Raw genomic sequence first — 18,336 nt, forward strand, 5'->3', positions numbered from 1 at the left:
AACCTCATGAGGGGAATTTCCTGATGCCTAGATCGAATAGTCCTCCCTAAAGGTACTGTTTACCTACATTATAGCACCTATCACAACCTAAAATTATCTTGTTTTTACATTTTAAAAATGATCTTATTTATATGAAATGCAGAGAGGGGGGAAGAGAGAGAGAGAAAGAGACAGAGACAGATACTTTCCATTTACTGGTTCACTCCTCAAATGACTGCAATAGCCATGGCTGGGCCAGGCCAAGCAAGGGGCTGGAACTCAATCCAGGTCTCCCATGTGGGCGACAGGGACCCAAGGATTTGAGGCATCACATACTGCATCCCAGGATGTTTGTTATTAACAGGAAGCTAGGTGAGAAGCAGAGCCAGGACTCAAATCCAGGCACTCAGACAGGGATGTGGGCATCCTAAATGACAACCTGACCACTGCACCAAACATCTGCTCTATGTGTTTTATTTTAAATAGCTGGCTGTCTCTCACTAGAATATTAATTTTATAACAGCAAGAAGTTTTATTTTGCTATTTTATCTACAGCTTCTGGCACACTGGTTTTCAACATTTGTTAAATGAATGGAATTGGTTAATGCTTTCACGGGTATGTGAATTCATTCTAAGATTTAAGCCCTATCATTGTCATCTTATGTAATGTATACTCAAGGATCCTACCCCTGACTGTATCAGAATCACCAGTCAGTACACGATTTGAAAAACTGACTCCCAAGACTTGCTCCAGACTTCGAGTTGTCAGCTCCCAAAGGCTGCAGAAAAGGAGGCTGAATTAGAAGCCACAGTTACTCAATTCATAAAACAAATGTTATTACCTGTGCTTTCTTTTAAGAAGGAAGAGGACCATAGGTCAGATTGAAGACTTGTTACGGTATCTTTATTTTTAATACCCTTTGAAGATACTCTTTTTCCAGAATGCTCTAAGGAAACTTTATTTTCAGTGATCTTGGAAGAGACTTCTTTCCTAAGGATTAAGAATATAATGAAAAAATACCTTCTTAGGTTAAAATTGTTTGATGCTTTCTATGGGTTCACAAACACATACACTATTTTTGATACAAACACACAATTTAATATGCCAACAATACAATGACTAAAACATAGCTTCTTTGTGGAGAACATTACAAATAATTTGTGCTGATGATTAAAATTCTACTTCTACTTGACGTTTGTTGTATATCATTCTTAGAGTCTTTTCAGAGTTCTTTAATATAGAGCACATAAGCAATCAGTTATATAAGTACCTTTAGTACATGATTGTGATACAATGAAAAAACTATTTAAGGAAATTAGTCGAGATTTTTTAGGTTTGAATGGATTCCTGTCATTGCTAAATATTTGCTTTACTTATGGAGAGAGTCCAACATTAATGTTAACCCTTAATCATAATATAGCCTTGTTTTGGAAATGCAGAGTGGCAGAGAGGAAGAAACACACCCATACACACAGATCTTCACTCCTCAAATGGTTACAACTGTGCCACACAGAAGTCAGGAGCCAGGAATCCATCCAAGTCTCCCATGTGTGTGGTAGGGGCCCCAGCACTTCATCTGCTGCCTTCCCAGGCTCATTAGTAGGGAGCTGGATTGGAAGTGCAACAACTGGGACTCGAACTGGTATTCTGTTATGAGATGCCTACACACTGCTACATATTAGGCCCTAAAGTAGCCTTTTGTATTAAGGAGCTAAACTTCAATTGGGTTAACTTTCTCTTTTAGTTTTCAAGACTGAAACAAAGCACTGAGACTTGTATGGTATTCTGTTTACAAAGACAGGTACCTATGCTTGTGGAAAATAACCCCAAGTCTCTTTTTTGAGGTCTTAAGACTCTACCAATATGTTTCCTTCACAAATTTTTTTTTCTTTTTTTATTCAACCTCCAGTTTGCATGGAAAGATGTAACAAGGTATCGAGTACTGTATTTCCCCCAGAGTTATGGGGGTTCTGTTTTTTCCCCACTGGATTGTGAATCCAGAACACTGTCAGTTAAGCTAGTGGGCTTGTCCCCTGTAGCAAACAGGTTGCCCAGCTTGTGAAATTCTTAACATTACAGGAGGGAATGGAATCTTTGCATCCCCAGTAAACACAACTAAAGCGAAACCCTCTCTGGAAATGAAAAATGCACAGCAATGATCAACATTTGTTCTACTTTTGCCTACTGCTTTTCCCATTGTGAAAGCAAGCATCCAAGAGGATGCTGAGAAGTTACGAAAAGGAGGAGCTGAGAAGTTACTGAAATATTCACTGTCCAGCATGTGAGATTCCTGTTAGGCAAAAGGTCACTATACAAGTGACTACCAGAATTTAAATGTCTACTTTTGAATGTAGGTATTAAGGGCTTTGATGCTATTCCAGTCTGAATTACAATATTTCATTGAATCTAAGATAACAGCCATTCATTATAAGGTATACCATTTATGTATCACTAAGAAAAAACTGTCAAATATAAAAGCACATCAATTGTAAGATGTTAAAGTATGAAAAAAGTGTGCTTTAGAATCTATAAAATATGGAACTTATATATTTATATCCTTAAGGAAGGGAATTTAGCAAGTACAGTTCTGAGTATGTATGTATTTGGAAATGCCTTTTATAATCTTAGTGAAATACACATGGAGGTATCCAACAATACTCAACAGCCTGAGGATAAATGGAACGTTACCACTTGGAAGCAGTGATCATGCAAGAAAAATACCTAAACAACACTTGACCAAATTAGGATTTTTTTTTTTTAACTTATTTGACAGGTAGAGTTAGACAGTGAGAGAGACAAAGGTCTTCCTTCTGTTGGTTCCCCCGCAAACGGCCGCCATGGCCAGTGTGCTGCGCTGATCTGAAGCCAGGAGCCAGGTGGTCTCCCACATGGGTGCAGGCACCCAATCACCTGGGCCATCCTCCACTGCCCTCCCGGGCCACAGCAGAGAGCTGGACTGGAAGAGGAGCAACTAGAACCCAGCGCCCATATGGGATGCCAGAGCCGCAGGCGGAGGATTAGCCAAGTGAGCCACGGCACTGGCCCCAGGAATTTTTTTAAATTAAAGATTTATTTATTTGAAAGGCAGATTATTTTACAGACAGAAAGAAACAGAGAGAGATCTTCCATCCACTGGTTTACTCCCCAAATGGCTGCTTTGGCCTGGGATGAGTCGGGCTGAAGCCAGGAGCTAGGATCTTCATTCAGGTCTCCCATATGAGTGGCAGGGGCCCAATCACTTGAGTCATCCTCTGCTGCCTTCCCAGGCACATTAGCAGGGACCTGGATTGGAGGCCCAGTAGCTAGGACTAGAACCAGCTCCCACATGGGATGCCGGCACTATAGGCTGTGGTTTAATCTGCTGTGCCACAGTGCCAGGCTCCAAATCATGAATTTAGCAGGGAAAAAACATTCCTATTTGCTTCTTTTTTGTAGTCATTCTTATATAAAGTTTCAGAGGATCAGAGGTTCCAAGTTAAATTTTCTCTTCAACTAAAATCTCATAATTTCCATTTGAGAAAGTGATATGATTTACGGCAGTAAGGCCTCCAACCTTTCAGGAAAAACATAACTAGTCCACTTTTTTTTTTTTTTTGACAGGCAGAGTGGACAGAAGAGAGAGAGAGAGACAGAGAGAAAGGTCTTCCTTTGCCGTTGGTTCACCCTCCAATGGCCGCCGCACTGCAGCTGGTGCACCGCACTGATCCAAAGACAGGAGCCAGGTGCTTCTCCTGGTCTCCCATGGGGTGCAGGGCCCAAGCACTTGGGCCATCCTCCACTGCCTTCCCAGGCCATAGCAGAGAGCTGGCCTGGAAGAGGGGCAACCAGGACAGAATCCAGCGCCCCGACCAGGACTAGAACCCGGTGTGCCGGCGCCACAAGGCAGAGGATTAGCCTAGTGGGCCACGGCACCGGCCCCACTAGTCCACTTTAAAAGATTTGTTTTCATTAGCTTTAAGTTAAATACAGTTACAACCAAGAAAAATTCAAATCTTGCTTTATATAATAATGTCCTTTGGAAATGGAATGTATTTAATTTAGTACTTACTAAAAGGGCTGGCGCTGTGGTGCAGCAGGTTAAAGCCATGGCTTACAGCACCGGTATCCCACATGGGTGCTGGTTTGTGTCCTGGCTGCTCCACTTCTGATCCGGCTCTCTGCTATGGCCTGGGAAAACAGTAGAGGATGGCCCAAGTCCCCGCACCTGTGAGGGAGACCCGAAGAAGCTCCTGGCTTTGGATCAGCTCAGCTCTGGCCATTGTGGTCATCTGGGGAGTGAACCAGCAGATGGAAGACCAACCCCTACCCCTTGGCTCTACCTTGCTATGTAACTCTGTCTTTCAAATAAATAAAATAAATCTTTAAAAAAAAAAAAAAGTAGTTACTAAAGTTACAAACTCAGGTCATGTTAGCCATTTCATTGGAACATATTTACACTAAAGAATGGATAAACATAGGTTTTAGGATTTTTTTTCTTAGTGTGTTAAGAGTATTAGTCATATTTAGGAAATCCCCCAAATTTCTATTAGAATTAGCAGCTTTTTAGGAGATTTATACTTTAAACTTTGCTTTAAGATGATTTATATTTATCATACATGGGCATAAAAACAAAATTCAATAAAAAACTTACTTTCCTGAGAATGTCTTAGCTACACTGAGAGAGACTTGTGTTGGTGAGGTATAACATTTTCTTGCAAATCTTGGTTTGGATCTGAAGAGGTGTTTACTTGTGAAAACAGGAACAACAACAACAACAAAAAAAAAACTTGTCATTCATTTTGAAAAAGTTTATAAAAACGTGATTACATAATAAAAAACTATAAGACAGAATTTTTTCTTTTTCTTTTTTATTTGACAGGTAGAGTCATAGACAGTGAGAGAGAGACAGAGAGAAAGGTCTTCCTTCTGTTGGTTCACTCCCCAAATGGCCAGCCCTGCGCCGGGCTGAAGCCAGGAGCCAGGTGCTTCTTCCTGGTCTCCCATGCGGGTACAGGGCCCAAGCACTTGGGTCATCCTCCACTGCCTTCCCGGGCCACAGCAGAGAGCTGGACTGAAAGAGGAGCAACCAGGACTAGAACCTGGTGCCCATATGGGATGCCAGCGCTGCAGGCAGAGGATTAACCAAGTGAGCCATGGTGCCGGCCCCAAGACAGAATTTTTTCAAGCTCAGTTCTAGAGTTGAATGCTGTGGATTTGCTTCAGTTCCCACTCATACTTCTCAGTGTCCTTGAGAGTTTGACCAAAGAAAACAACAGATCTGGAGTAGGCATTTTTTGTTTGGACAGGCAGAGTTAGAGAGAGAGACAGAGAGAAAGGTCTTCCTTCCGTTGGTTCACCCCCCAAATAGCTGCTAAGGCCGGCGCGCTGCGCTGACCCGAAGCCAGAAGCCAGGAGCCAGGCACTTCTCCTGGTCTCCCATGTGGGTGCAGGGCCCAAGCACCTGGGCCATCCTCCACTGCCTTCGCGGGCCACAGCAGAGAGCTGGGCTGGAAGAGGAGCAACCGGGACAGAATCCAGCACCCTAACTGGGACTAGAACCCGGGGTGCTGGTGCCGCAGGTGGAGAATTAGCCAAGTGAGCCACGGCGCTGGCCTGGAGTAGGCATTTGACCCAAGGGTTCAGATGACACTTGGGCCACTCTGCTCCCCATTTCAGCTTCCGCTAATGCACAGCCTCGGAGGCAGTAGTAACGGCTAAAGTAGTTGGGTGCCTACCACACGTGTGAGAACCCAGACCGAGTTCCAGCTACGGGGTTGGCCAGTCCCAGTCATGGCAGGCATGTGAAGAATGACTTAGCAGATGGGAGCTTTCCATTTCAAAACAACAACAAACAACAACCTCAAAACCCAACAGACCAGAGATTCAAGATCTAGAAAACTCTGTCCGGAATTCAAAATACAGTTATTTTTACTGTTGAAAATATTTTGTCATTTAAACCAGCATCTGTTGGGTAGATAAAATTTTTCATACAAGGGATTCATGGGAGCAAAATGGAAATGATAAAAGTGGGCTCTGTGGTCACAGACATCTGAAACTCCTGGTTTATGGAAACCACACCCCTGTGCTGGGCCCACAGGGAAGAATCAGAAGATTAGGGGAAAGCACTGCTGGAGAAAGAGAAAGAAAACTTCCGACTTCCCCTGACCCAGTCGGGATAGCACCTTTTGGCAAACCCCCACTTACCAGTTAGCAATGCAGTGGAGTGGAAATCATGCTCAGAAAATTAACCCAATTTGTAGAGAAGTACTCTCTTCCTCAATAAAAGACCCCAGGATTTTAAATATTTCCTATGTGATCCTTTCTTTCAGTCCTGGCTCTGTTCACTTGCAGTTCTGGGTAAGGCACCTAAGCTGACAAACTACCCTGCTCTTGTGTACAAAGGAATTATGGAGAACCTGATCGTGTTTGCCTCTGCAAAAAGTAGTGTAGTTTCATAGGCAGATGCAATTATTATTGAGATCAAGAAAACAAGCAGTCATTACATTTTTTTATTTTGGCCCAGGCTGTTAGTGATTTATTCCTGGGGCTTATCAACCTCAGGATGTGGATTAGCCCTTGCTCTAAGTTCCAACATCACTTATCACAGTCTGTGTACATCAGGCCTTCCTTATGGATACAATACTTTATTTTCACCAAGGACCCATTGATTTCTATTATTATTATTATTATTATTACTGAAAGTTACATCTCATATTTCTTGGAACGTTTCCTAGAGATTTAAATATGCTTTCAATTGTGTAATAATTATTTAATTATGCATAGATTAGATTGACTACTTAAAGGGTTTTTTTCTCGTTAGTTGCAACCTTAAATGGAAATACATATTGATCCTCCACCACTGATGGGCTTATGTCTTTAACATAAAAATAGTATATTTATATATTTATATTTAATATTTATAATTTAGGACAAAAGCCAAGGGACAGTTTAAGCTTTAAGCATGAAAGTTAGTATATAAGTTGTATAAAGTAGAATTTTTTCAGCCAATAGTATTCAAAATAAACAAAAATAATAAGAATTTGACTAGAAGAATCCCATTGGAATGGTACCTACCAATCTGTCAATAATTCCTATGAATGACTGTGTCTTATGATCAACTTTCAATCTATAATTTTTCAGGCTAATGGAATTTTTTTTCAGAAGCTAAGAAATGAGCATATTAGAAAGGGCTGTAAAGAATGATCAGAATCAATGCCTTGAACAGAGCAGGTACTGATGACTTAGTTACTAAAGTGATATTGTACTGCAATTTTTTAAAAAAAGACATTTTAAAAATTTATTTACTTATTTATATTTGAAAGGCAGAGTGACAGAGAGAGGGTGAGAGAGAGAGAGATCCTACATCTACTAGTTCATTCCCCAAATGCCCACAATAGCTGGGGCTGGGCCCTCCAGGAGCCTGGAACTCAATCTGGGTCTCTCACATGAGTGGCAACTACTTGAGCCATCACCTGCTGCCTCCCAGGGTGCACATTAGCAGGAAGCTGGATTGGAAGCAGAGGTGGACAGGAACTCAGGTACTCTGATGGAGGATACAGGCATCTTAACCACTGCACCACAGTGCGTGCCCTAGTATTGTGATTTTTTTTTAACATCAGTTTTTCAACTAGCTGAGATGATTGTTTTCCTTATTTAGTAGAAACAGTTTATGTTATAGTAAACAAATAATTTGTTTAATTTTAAAGTAAATATCAACTTAAAGAACTACTCTGGAAGAAAAAAGTATCAAAGGGAAATAGGAATGAGCAATGAAAATTATTATACATGTAAAATATAGACTTTATGGTGTTAAAGCATTAAAAGGAGAAGTTAATGCTATCTAATCCTCTACATTTTTATCAAAATTCATTTTTCATTTTAAATGATCTTCCATGTAACAATTGCTTTAAGTGAAGCACAAGCCACAGTGCTAATCCATGCATTTCTGGCCTTTCAAATTTAATTGGGTGACAAATGGTTGCATTATCTAGTTCTAATTGCCTAAAAGGTATGTGATGGATCAGCTGCTCAAAGACATCCTCTTACTCTGACATTGCTTCATTTGGCTCAATCATCACTTTTCCTGAAAAATAAGGAAAAGAATCCTCAGTATTTCATCAACAGAGATGTTCCTAGCAAATTTCTAATTGGTAAATATGTAGGATTTTTAAAAATATAGACTAATAAAGGATTTAATTGCTAAGTCATTCAATCACATTCAACCATTCCCATATTCTTAATATTTGCACAAACACATTCTATGTAACAAATCACTCACCGTTTGCATCAAACACTAGCAATCTGTCACCCTATTTTTTGGTGCCTAAAATAGAAGCATAAATAAAAAGTAGCATTATCATTATGACATCAGTTTGAAGTACTTTAAATAATAACCTTTGTATAAATATTTCTATTCATTAGACTAAAATGTAATTTTATACTAATGCCAATTATTTCAAAAATATACAAATGACAGTAAAAGATCAAAAGCATCCTTAAAAATTTGGTCATATGCTCATAGTTTTACAACATCTATCTTGTCTAAATAATTCCTGCAAAAGAAACCAAAATATTTACTTCATAAGTCTCTGAAGGGGCTGGTGGTGTGGTACCGCAGGCCAAGACAGCTTGCAATGCCCACATCCCATATTAGAGCATGGCTCTGAGTCCCAGCTGCTCATCTTCCTATCCAACTCCCTGCTAAGCACCTGGGAAAGCAGCAGAAAGATGGCTCAAGTGCTTCAGCCACTGCCACCCACACGGGAGTCCTGGATAGAGCTCTGGGCTCCTGGTTTTCTCCTGGCCCAGCCCTGGCCATTGTGGCCTTTTGAGGAGTGAACCAGCAGATGGAAGACCTCTTTCTGTCTCTCTCTGCCTTTCAAATAAAATAAAATAATTTTTTTCTTTTAAACAGTCTCTGAGGGGCCGGCACTGTGGTGTATTGGGTAAAGCCGCTGCCTGCAGTGCCAGTGGGTGCTGCTTTGGATCCTGGCTGCTTCACTTCTGATCCAGCTCCCCTGCTCATGTGCCTGGGAAAGCAGCAGCAGATGGTCCAGATCCCTGGGCCCCTGCACCCACACTGGGGACTCAGAGAAGGCCCCTGGCTGCTGGCTTTGGCCTGGCCCAGTTCCAGCCATTGCAGCCATTTGGGGAGTGAACCAGTGGATGGAAGACTCTCTCTCTGCATCTCTGTAACTCTGTGTTTCAAATAAATAAATAAATCTTTTTTAAACAGTCTCTGAATGCTCACATAAATTTAAAATATGAATGAAACAGAAACCCAGTCATCAGTAGGGTACTAAGTATTTTTAATATGTATTTTTTAATTATTAGCATTATTTCCAGCTTAACTGTAAAGCCTCATTCTTCTGGATCATGAGATTATATTTAAAAATAAAATCTAGAGAAATTAACCCTTCCTTTTCTCATCATCTCCCCTGGGAGTTTATTAAAAAAGAGCTGTAGGTGGGCAGGCATTGTGGCACAGCAGGTTAAGTCGGGACACCACATCTGTATCCCAGGTTAAGCCTGGGACACCACATCTGCCTTCAATATCCAAGTGTCTAGGATTCAGTCCAGCCTCTGCCTCAGATCCAGCTTCCTGTGAATGTGCCTGGAAGGCAGCAGCTGACGATTCAAGTACTTGAGTTTTTACCAAGAGACTTGGATGGAGTTCCTGGTCCAGACCTAGCTGTTAGGCGGATTTGGGGAGTGTACTACTGGATGGAAGACTGATCTCTTCCCCCGCCCTGTCTTTCAAATAAATAGATCTTTAAAAATTCAGAGTTATAGGAGTAATTTCGCATGGGAAAAAAGTCATGTAAAAATATGCCTCTAATTCTTGGTTATCCTTTTGGATTTATATAACTTGGGCTTTAGACCTAGATACAAATAAAACCAACAGCAAGCTAAGGACCCCCCTTTCCTACTGAGCAGACCCCAGAAACCACACTCACTCTGTTTCCCTATACAGCACCATTTCTCTCACCTACTTCAACAGAACAGAACAGAACAGAACAAGGAAATCAAACTGTCTGCCATGTTCCAGTTTACTGGTGTTAATGAAGAACACCCTTTAGAGTGTATGTGGGCCAGCACACCATGGCATTGCTCCATGATATTTCAAGACATAATAATTTTAATAAAGTATTATTTAAATAAACACAGAAATTGACCTTTGGTTTACCCAAAGATACATTTAAAATATAATTCTTGGGGCTGGCACTGTGATGCACCAAGCTAAGCTGCTACTTGGCACACCCATATCCCATATCAGAGTGTCAGTTCAAGTCCCGCTATTCCATTTCCAATCCAGCTTCCTGCTAGTGCATCTCGGGAGGGAGCAGATGATGGCTCAAGTGCTTGGGTCCCTGCCACCCATGTGCCACCCAAGTTCTGGGCTCCAGCTTCAGCCTGGGCCAGATTCTGGGGAGTGAGCCAGGGGATGAAAGCTCTCTGTTTTCTGTCTCTGTCTCTTGCTCTTTCAGGCAAATGAAAATAAACAAACATTTAAAACAATAATTCTTACCTTTTGAAGTTTTCTTATGTGTTTATCAATACTTATAAGCCACACTGTTTTCTCTATGAGTTTTTACTTCCTAAGCTACCTAGCATCAGGTTTGATTTTCTATAACTTAGCCCATTACATATTGTAAACAGAAAAATTCCAATTGTAATTTATTCCAATTCATTCCAATTGTAAACAGAAAAATAAACTCTAAAGGTCTTTTTAAATATAGAAGAGGCCACACTTCAATTTTTCCTAAGTAACAATCTACTTGTTCTATAATCTAACACTCATCCCTACATCCCAAGCCAGATTTTAAAAAATTATTTTTATCATAACATGCCCAGGAATTTCTAGAGTACAAAATTCAGAGCCAAAACTATGAACAATAAGAGTAGCTTTTATTATTTTATATTAAGTTTTTAAAATTGTTATCTATTTTCATTTTATATGTGAGACAGAGAGATTCACAGAGATAGGGAGTGAGAGAGACCTTCTATCTGCTGGTTCACTTCCCAAATGCCTGCAACAGCAGGGACTAGGCCAGGGAGCCCAGAATTCAATCCTGGTCTCCCACATGGGTCATGGGGACCCAAGTCCTTGAGCCATCACTGGCTCCCTCCCAGGGTGTGCATTAGCTGGAAATGGGAGCAGAGCTGGGACTCAAATCCAGGCTCTCAGGTGATACAAGATAAGGTTGGCTGAAGTCTGACCCATTGCTCCAAATGCCCACCCCAAACCTCTTCTTGTTCCTTTTGTGAGACCCACTGACTTGCCATCCTGAATAAACCAGTAGTACAGAAACTTGCTTCAGGCTTTGCTTTCTGAGGAACCCTGATCAACCCAAGTATTACATAAGTCATTAATTTGATTATCCTTCTGAGAGGCACAGAGAGAGCTACATTTAGTCTATCAGAAAAGCAAGGCATCTTTTGGGGCAACCAAAAGATCCTGTATCCTGTGGATACAGGAAAGATTTTACTCTAATTCTCCAGGGCACTGGGAAGCAGGAACAAGGCCATAGTGAATTCAATGGGGCCTTAACAAAGGGTGTAAGATAACCTGCTGAGAGCTTTTCTCCTCCACAGCTCCACCCACAGTGCTGTGGGCGCTCACTTAAGGAGAGCATCACCTTTCTATTTAGAGCCCTCCTCTCCATTTTAGCTCCAGGATCTTCACGGATCGCAACATTCCATCCGTTACCGGGACTGACACATCAGTGCATATAATTCCTCTCCCATTTTCACCTGGTGAAGGGAAAAATCTGTGATAGGCGGGTCCTGGCTTTTGATGGAGACCCACCACTTCTGAGCCCAGCCTGATCATTTATTACCCAGGAAGAGCCCATTTAATCTCCTTTTATAACACTGAACTCCACGGCAGGCAGAGCAGAGTAATACAAACTGGATTCACATCTGCTGCTGCCCGGGTGGACTTGGGCAAGTTATTTACCTTCTCGAAGCTTTCATTCTTCCATCTGAAAAATGGGGATCCCGGTGGTGCCTGCTTTACTGAGTACAGGACTTAAGTGGCACAACCTGGGCAGAATGTTTAGCCCAGAGCCTGGCACACGGGAGGGACCCTGGAAACCACCTGCTGTTGTACTGGAGGACAAGCTGCGGGGGACCTCACACAGGGCTAGGCGTGCATAGGGCAACCAAAAGGAGGCTTTCCCATGACTGAGAGAAGCAGACTCGCTCTGAGGGCTTTTAATTAATTAACAAAAGAAACCTAAAGTACTGAACTTGCTGAGGAAGATCACTGACACCAGGGAAAAGGCAGTAACTTAGAACGCTTAGAACGCGGGTGAAGTTACAGCAGCACATTAGGTAAGCTGAGCAGAATGAGGACTGGCTGGTATATGGACCATATACCTTTAAAGATAACTATCGATATATAAAAACCATCTGAAAGGAAACGCTTTCTTTCAGAAAAGAACTAATAATACTGGTTGACTCTGGGGAACAAAAAGAGATAACAGCGGGATTTACATGTGAGCAAGACTAACTTTATGTCCATTTGTGCCTCTTGAACTTGGAACAAAACAAACCACTTGGCATGAAAAGAGAGGTCAGATAGAGAGCCAGGGGAGCACTGGAGTGGGGTAAGAAAAGCATACCTCCCCAGTCTGTATATCATCATTTTTTTCCTGGACTAGAAGATAGTAAATATTCTTCTGTAAAGGCCCAGATACTAAATATTTTAGGCTTCCTGAGCCAGACGGTCTTTGTGGAAACAACTAAATTTTGCCATTGTAATTAAGAGCTATCATTGACAATCTAGGAAAAAATGAGAGTGTCTGTCTGCATTCCAATAAAACTTCATTTACAAATGTAGGTGGTGAGTCATGCTTGGCCCATAGGCTGTAATTTGCCAACTCCTGCTCTGATCTATTCCAGTAGCCTCTCAGTCTCCTTCCATCCTGTTCTCTTAGGTTTATCCCCCACAGAAATCCCTTCTTCCTTTTTATTTATTTATTTTTTTGAAAAGCAGGGTTACAGAGAAGAAGGAAAAGGGAGAAAGAGAGGGAAAAGAGAGAGAGGGGAGAGAGGTGGAGAGAGAGAGAGAGAGAGAGAGAGAGAGAGAGAGAGAGAGAGACTTCTATTTCCTTGTTTACTCCCCAAATGGCTACACTGGTTAGGGCTAGGTCAGGCAAAAGCCAGGAGCCAGGAACTCCATCTGTGTTTCCCCTATGGGCGGCATAAGCTCAAGTACTTTAGCCTCAGGTGCATCAGCAGGGAGCTAGATCAGAAACACAGCAGCCAGGACTGGAACCAGTACTCATGCAGGATGTCAGTGGTGCAGACGTTGGCTTAACCTGCAGCATCACAATGCCAGCTCCAAGAATTTCTTCTAGGATACACTTAATCATGCGCTCAGCCCTTAAAAGCCTTGGTTCATTCTTTAGTGCCTCCTGGTTAAGTCCTACATTCTTAGCACCTGGCAGTTAACGGCTGTTCTCACTTGTTCTGACATACATTTCCAGTGTCAACTGTCGCCACTGATGATTCTAGCTTGGGTGATGAGCATGTGGGTACCAGAGGAGGAGCACATTCTGGGGGACGAGTTTGTTTCTGGAGATCCTGAGGTGGAGCGGCAAGTTGTCCTATTTCATTGGAAGAGGAGTGCAGAACTCCAGAGAGAAGATGATGTACAGGACAGCGACACAGAACCTGAGAATCAATGGAACTGCCCATATTCAAATAAGACAAGGCTGAGCACAGAATCCTGGGAAACTCTTAAGAAGCAGGTGCAGAAAAGCAGCAGGCAAGGAAATACATGTAAGACACATGTAGACGAGTAACTGCGGAGGGCTGGAACGATGAAAGCTTCGTCAGAGCAGACATGGCTTCTTACTCATGAGTCTGGGTCGTGTATAAACTTAAAGGTATTCAGACAGCGACTGAATGAACAAAACCGCTGGAATATTATAAAGTAACTTGATTGGCTTAAAGTGCTCTAATAGGCAAAAAGAAAGGCTCACAGAATTGGGAGGGGGGACTCTGAGAAAAGAGTTGGGGGAAAGCAGAGATACTTGTTTTATAAGAAAAAAGGAAATACTCACATACTTACATAGAAGCATGGGTAATATTACCCAGAAGATGGATTATATCATTAAATATGTATACAGCAAGATGATTTGTAAAGGTATAATTACATGCATATATATGTTTGAAAATATTCTGTGTGTTCTATAAATAAAAACGAACTTGGGGTTGGGGCACAGCTGGGTAGAGGTCAGGAAGGGCTCCTCCTAGGAGAATGGGCTGGGCTCTTGGGTTCTTAGCTGTACTGCTCTGTGTTCTTGCTTGCAAGACACAGAAACCACACCAGGCATAGGCAAAGAAGGAATGTGCTGCTATCGCTTCTCAGCCTTTTGGCTAAGATCCAGTGTGGAACGCGCTGCTGACTCACTGGACTCCCAAGCTGTGTGGAGGGCCGAGAGCAGTGGATCGGGTCGAGTTCCAGGGCTCAGGGGCCTGTTCCTGCCTCATCATGCTTCTCCTCACGTGTGGCGCTTACTCTTCTCTCTCACTGCAGACAGATTTTCTACACATGGTGAAAATGTGGCTTCCAGAAATTCCTAGGTTTCATGTGATATAATTCCAGCCCCTAGGGAAAAATAATTTCTGCCGGCACCACGGCTCACTAGGCTAATCCTCCGCCTAGCAGCGCCGGCACACCGGGTTCTAGTCCCAGTTGGGGCGCCAGTTCTGTCCCAGTTGCTCCTCTTCCAGTCCAGCTCTCTGCTGTGGCCCAGGAGTGCAGTGGAGGATGGCCCAAGTGCTTGGGTCCTGCACCCCATGGGAGACTAGGAGAAGCACCTGGCTCCTGCCATCGGATCAGCGCAGTGCGCCGGCTGCAGTGCACTGGCCGCGGCAGCCATTGAGGGGTGAACCAACGGCAAAGGAAGACCTTTCTCTCTGTCTCTCTCTCTCACTGTCCTCTCTGCCTGTCAAAAAAAATAATAATAATTTCTTTCTTAACCCCAAAGCCCAGTCAAGGGCCTCCTGAGTTCAGCTATTTGGGGTGGGGGTACAAAGAACAGATCAACTCAAGCCATCTTAAGAAAAATGGAGGCCTCCTATGAGGTCAAATATAATATGATAATTTCATTCACTCATTCTTTGCCCGCCTTCCTTACTAGATGGAGTTACATATCTCCAGTGCCTAGAGTTTCCAATATGGTAGCTTTTGAGCACTGAACTGTGATTAATTCAAAATGTACACACCCCAGAGTTTTAAGATGTAGTACTTAAAATAGAATTAAATCCTCTGAGGGGCCTGCGCTGTGGCATAGCAGGTAGGGCCATTGCCTGCAGTGCCGGCACACCATGTGGGTGCTCGTTCTAGTCCCAGCTACTCCAGTTCCGATCTACTTCTGATCTCTGCTGTGACCTGGGAAAGCAGTAGAGGACAGCCCAAGTCCTTGGGTCCCTGCACCTGCGTGGAAGACCTGGAGGAAGTTCCTGGCTCCTGGCTTTGGATCGCTGCAGCTCTGGCCATTGCAGCCAATCGGGGAGTAAACCAGCAGATGGAAGACCTCTGTGTGTGTGTGTGTGTGTGTGTGTGTGTGTGTGTAACTGACTTCCAAATAAATCAAATCAATAAAAAAAAATCCCACCTCTGATATACTCATTCATTTATGTACATGTTCATTACCTAGCAGTCAGTAGGGCCAAACAGATTTTATTAGGACTATATAGACCAAATAACCTTTAATACAATGAGCTATCAATATTTAAAATTCAGATTTCAGGGGAAGGTGTTTGGCCTAACAGGATGCCAGTTAGGTTACCTTCGTCCCATGTTAGAGTACCTGGGTTCCATCCCCAGTTCCTGCTCCTGATTCTAACTTCCTGCCAGTGCAGACCCAGGGAGGCAGCAGCAACCATGGCTCAAGTAACCAGGTTCCTTCCATCCATGTGGAAGACATGGCAGGGCTCCAGTCCCAGCCATTGCAGGCATTGGAGGAGTGAACCAGCAAAGGAGAGCCCTCCTCTCTCTCACCAAAAAAACAAACAAACAAACAAAAAAAAAAAAAACCTGAAAACAAAACAAAAAGCCAAACAACTAGTCCAGATTTCAAAATATATCATTTTTTTAGGTTTCCGTTGCAATATTGGAGAACATAACATAGCTTTTCTTCATCCTGCTTATAAACACCTTATATTGTGATAGGCGAAGCATAAATGAAGAGACAGCCACATGCTCAGGTGGGAAGGAGAGACGATGATCAGGGACCATCCTCAAGGAGCTTACTGCAGGAAATACGTGTACAAAATGGGTTTCAATGATGACTCATTACATTCATTTTTAAAGGAGCTAAATGCAAATAAATATTGTATGTTTCCTTTATATGATAATATAGTGCCAGAAGCCCAGACTTTGGAGTCAGATTGTCTATGTTCAGATCCCAGCTAATTGTGTGATCTTGGGCCAGTTGCTTAACCTCTCAGTGAGTCCATTCTTCACCTATAAAGTGATGATAAAGATACCACCTGCTTCACAGAGCTCATAGTAGCTAATAGTAACAGGAGCACACTTATGTCCTACCAGAGTTACAATGGCCACAACTCCTCCTCCTGCCGCTGCGGCTGTGACCCTGGTTATGACCATCTATCAAGGCCAGTGCTGAAGGTGTACTCCGACAAAAGAAGCCAGTTCCAAGGGCGCCAATGAGACTGTGGGGCAGAGGAGGGGTGGAAGGCCCTGAGAGGACTCTGGCTGAGTGCTGGGACAGGGTAGGAAGCTGTAGAATTCTGGAGCAGGTGCGAGGAATCCTTGCGAAGGTGCGCATTTGGCTCTGGTAAACTCCACACTTAACAAGTAGCGCTGTTGTTCTTTTCCGGAGATTGGAAAACAACTCCGATTAGCAAGGAAAAAAAGTTAACAAATTGGATTTGGGGATCGCTGTATTTTTTTTTTTAGGAGAATGAAACAAAACACGTTTTCAGTGTCTTTTCGGATTTAAGCAACTTCTAGGAGCGCTCCTGGAGTGAGAACAGATTCAGCCAATTTACCTATGCCAACCGGGAATTTAATTGCTCATGGAGCCTTGGCGTTACTTTAAGGGGCGCGGGGAGGAGTAGTTTGAATAGGCAGAAGTCCATAATATCTTGATTTTAGAAGTCTCAAGTCAAATTCCACCCAGGCTGGACCTTAGAGGTGATCCGTTTATCAGAACTCCCCATTTTACCGGAGATGAAAGCAAAATGCTGGAAGCTAAGTGATATATACAAATTCCACCGAAATTTTTACGGCTAAGCGAGCAGTGACGTCTCAACTGCAGCCAGCGGGTGCTCGCCCTTTGTCCAGAAGTGGGAACCAGAAGCCCTGAGTGGAATGTGACTATTTGCATTGGGACGGGGGCGGTGTGGCTCGTGCCAGTCAGGTGGAAAAATGGTGGTGCCGCCCAGTTATCACCCGCACCTTCGCAGCCACAAACGCCGCTCCCTGGGTGCCCACCTCCATCGGGAAGGTGAAGCCGAGAGTCAGGCACACCCGTGGCCGCGCGGGTCCTACCTTCTAAGACGGCGCCTCGGCAGCCGTGGGCCCCCGAGCCCGAAGCTGGAGGAGCACAGAAGTTTGCGGGTTCAGGCGCAGGGTCTGCGGTCGTCCGGAGTGCCGGCTGGGTACGGCTGTGCACCGAGCCTCTCAGCCGCTGGGAGCCTTCCGGAGCCGACGCGCGAAGTGCGGACACCAAAAGCCAGCCCGGCCCGGCCCTCGAGCGTTCTGGAGCGCGCGGCCTGAGACGCCGCGTCGCTATGGAGATTGGACGCCGCGCGGCGGAAGCCGGGGGAGGGGCCGGGAGTAGAGGCCGCGGAGTGGGGCGGGGCCGGGGGCGGGGCTAGCTCGGAGAGCCACCGAAGGGGCGAGGTGGACAGTCCCTTCCTCCAACAGCACCCCAGTCCTGGGGTTTCGCCCCGCGGCACGTCGGGTGCGCTCACCCGGGGACAGACCCGCGCACGTGCCAGGTGTCCATATGCGATCCTGATTCTAGAGGGTAAAGAGAAAGAGGCAGGGTGGCCCCGTCGATGTTTTAACTTTGTGGAGTAAAAGAAGTCCTGATTGGGGCAGGCGCTGTGGGGCTTCGGGTTAAGCCGCCCTGAGGCACTGAGTGCGCTGGATCTGGTCCCGTCTCCACGCCGGCTCCAGCGTCCTGGAAGGCAGCGGTTAATGATCTAGCCCTTGGGCCTCTGCCCCCGACGGGGCGCACCCGGATGGTGTTCCTGGCTCCTGGCCTCCACTTGGCTCAGCAACGCCTTTTGAAAGAAGCGAGAGAATTTGAATCAAATCTGGATTTGAATTTCGAGTATAATCATATAATAATCGCTATTTAGCCTCTGGTGTTAGGTTCCCTCTGGGA

General features: G+C 44.0%; 1 protein-coding gene across 2 annotated transcripts in view; it reads right to left on the minus strand.

The window, feature by feature from the left end:
* The window catches only part of ERICH2 (glutamate rich 2), a 37,963-nt gene extending 20,245 nt beyond the window's left edge, over positions 1-17,718 (minus strand). Inside the window, exons 1-5 of one of the 2 annotated variants that reach the window (XM_051849446.2) lie at positions 17,493-17,718; positions 8,238-8,282; positions 8,006-8,042; positions 4,611-4,706; positions 822-970 (exon numbers count right to left, since the gene is read on the minus strand). In XM_051849446.2, coding sequence (XP_051705406.2) covers positions 822-970; positions 4,611-4,706; positions 8,006-8,034 — 274 coding nt within the window. In that variant the 5' untranslated portion in view covers positions 8,035-8,042; positions 8,238-8,282; positions 17,493-17,718. The remainder of the gene's footprint in view (positions 1-821; positions 971-4,610; positions 4,707-8,005; positions 8,043-8,237; positions 8,283-17,492) is intronic. The other variant, XM_008258724.4, reaches the window with a different exon arrangement.
* Positions 17,719-18,336: the final 618 nt, after the last annotated feature.

This window comes from Oryctolagus cuniculus, chromosome 3, assembly GCF_964237555.1.
Source record: "Oryctolagus cuniculus chromosome 3, mOryCun1.1, whole genome shotgun sequence".
Lineage (NCBI taxonomy): Eukaryota > Metazoa > Chordata > Mammalia > Lagomorpha > Leporidae > Oryctolagus > Oryctolagus cuniculus.